General features: G+C 35.9%; 1 protein-coding gene across 1 annotated transcript in view; it reads right to left on the bottom strand.

Moving 5' to 3' along the window:
* Nucleotides 1–797: 797 nt before the first annotated feature.
* PID1 (phosphotyrosine interaction domain containing 1) overlaps nucleotides 798–2,229 on the bottom strand; it is a 77,078-nt gene continuing 75,646 nt past the window's right edge. The window contains exon 3 of the mRNA XM_015816293.1: nucleotides 798–1,520. Within this exon, the coding sequence (XP_015671779.1) occupies nucleotides 1,044–1,520 (477 nt within the window). The 3' untranslated portion in view covers nucleotides 798–1,043. The remainder of the gene's footprint in view (nucleotides 1,521–2,229) is intronic.

The raw sequence follows: 2,229 nt of genomic DNA, 5'->3' as shown, positions 1-2,229 counted from the left end.
GTTATAAATATTTATGAACTCTTACATCTGTGAACTGAAAACATTTCAGGAAATATTAACATGATGTTAATATTTCAGGAAATATTAGCAAAATATTACAAACTTTCTGTCACCAAACCTGATCTTAAAGGATCTTATACCTATCATTATCAGATGCTAATGATTAATATGCTAGTTTAAACTGAACACTGGAGCACAAGTAAATAAGCTGATGTAGATTCTGTTTATGGCAAGACTATTGCAAAACTAAAGTTTGTGCCAGAAGCAAGGTAGACTCTGCCTTACAGCCCAACTAATATATATTCAGGATGTTCATCCTTATACAGTGGTCTGATTTAATGGACATGGCATAAAAGAGGAAATTTACATTCAGGTGTCCCACCATTCACTTGGCATCCCTGCAGTTCATCTTTTAAACAATGGCACTAAGGGGGAAATATGTGACTGAAAGTACATTTTAAAAGCTTAAATGAATAAAATAAAATATAGCATATGATTATAACTTGTAAATGTTAAGCATATGTCAATACTCAAACCATGAAATGTGGATTAATTGTTAGGCTGTCAAACTGCAGGTAGAAATTTCAGCCCGGGAAGTGGTAAAAAAGAGAGCAGATGATCCTCAAATTGTATTCTCTTTGTCTGTAGAAGATGTACTACGTGCTAACAACAAACTCTGAGATTCAACAAGGAAATTGAAATAATTTACAAACCATAAGATTTGAATTCCAAAGCTTAAAATAAGTTTGAAACGTGAAATGGACAAATGACTAAACAAGAAATTTTATCACATTAAAACAAAACCAAAAAAACCAAAACAAAACAAAATCCAGCAGCAGATTTCAATGTTATGTAATTATAATAAAGAAGCATATTTTCAGGAAATTTTCTGAATTGCTTTTTTTAAAAAAATGAAAAAGGTGATTAGAGAAATTTTGGAAATTCATCATTCCCAAATTGAATGGTTGTTCATTTATTTTATATATATGTTTATGTTCCCAGGGCCATTTTTGCTGTTGCTTAACCATCAAAAAAACTGAAATTCAGCCATCATCAGATTCTAATTCTTGAGACATTTCTTCGGAGGAGCTATTCCTGTGGATCCGGCCATCACTCTTCATGCTATGGAAAGTTTTCTTAAAGGCCTCCATCATAGCATGAGCTAACTTCTTGGCCTCTAGCTTGCTCTCACATTCTACAGCATGACAGTCCATCTGATAGGACAAATCATCATTGATTTCCCGATATATCCAAGCAAAAATATTTGGGCTCACATGGTGATCAGCAGTGCAGTAAGCAATACGAGCAACCTGAAAGGTATCCATGTGAATAGTGGCCTCTCCTTTGAGGTCCAGATGATGAAGCCAAACCTGGAAAGGGCGGATTTCTAGGAGGGCATTAGCTGGGAAGATGTCCTCTCTAGTAAGGGTGTGCTTCTTCCACAATTCAATTACTGGTTTTTCTGTGCAACCGGACAAAAACTGCATCCCTGTTGTAGAAACTTTTCCCAAGTATGTAACCTGATACAAGAGAAAAAGGAAAAAGTTAGTCACCCAAATGCTAACATTATAATGCCCAGTAATTGTTCCACTAAATTCATCATTATTACTGAAAATTTCTGCAGAACTTAATAACCTCTAAAAGTCAATATTCCTTCAAAATGCTACACATTCAGGAGTCAAATATCACATCACTATTTAGAAAAAGAAAAGAAAACTGAGTCACAGAAAAAATACTACTAGCTTTGCAGTTCTCAAATATGCAGGTAATCCTCAACTCATTACAACAATTGGGAACTGAATTTTTATCACTAATTGATGCAATCATAATACAAAATACAGCACTATGTGCAGTCCTGGATGCTATCATTAACTGAATCTGAATCATTAGATGTGGCAACTTCTTCCCCCTTTCCCACAACCAAAATCAATGGGGATGTCAGCAAGAAGTTGCAAGTCCGAGTTACAGTAGCCAAGAGGCACAAAGTAGTGCAGAAGGGCATGTGAGGGTGAGTGAGGGGATGAGGGATTGTCAGGAAAAGATGCATGAGAGTGTGAGGGGTGCACAAAAATGCAGCATAGGTTGGGAGGATGAACACTGGGCGCTATCTAACAAAATGAAATTCAATGGTGAAAAAAGTAAGGTTCTACATTTAGGCAAGAAAAACCAAATGTACAGGTATAGTATAGGGGGTACCTTGCTCAATAGTAGTAACTGTGAGAGGGATCT

This window comes from Protobothrops mucrosquamatus, unplaced genomic scaffold (genome assembly GCF_001527695.2).
Source record: "Protobothrops mucrosquamatus isolate PMUCROS unplaced genomic scaffold, P.Mucros_1.0 scaffold420, whole genome shotgun sequence".
Classification (NCBI taxonomy): domain Eukaryota; kingdom Metazoa; phylum Chordata; class Lepidosauria; order Squamata; family Viperidae; genus Protobothrops; species Protobothrops mucrosquamatus.
The sequence above is the reverse complement of the archived record's forward strand: the minus strand, read 5'-3'. Positions and strand labels throughout refer to the sequence as shown.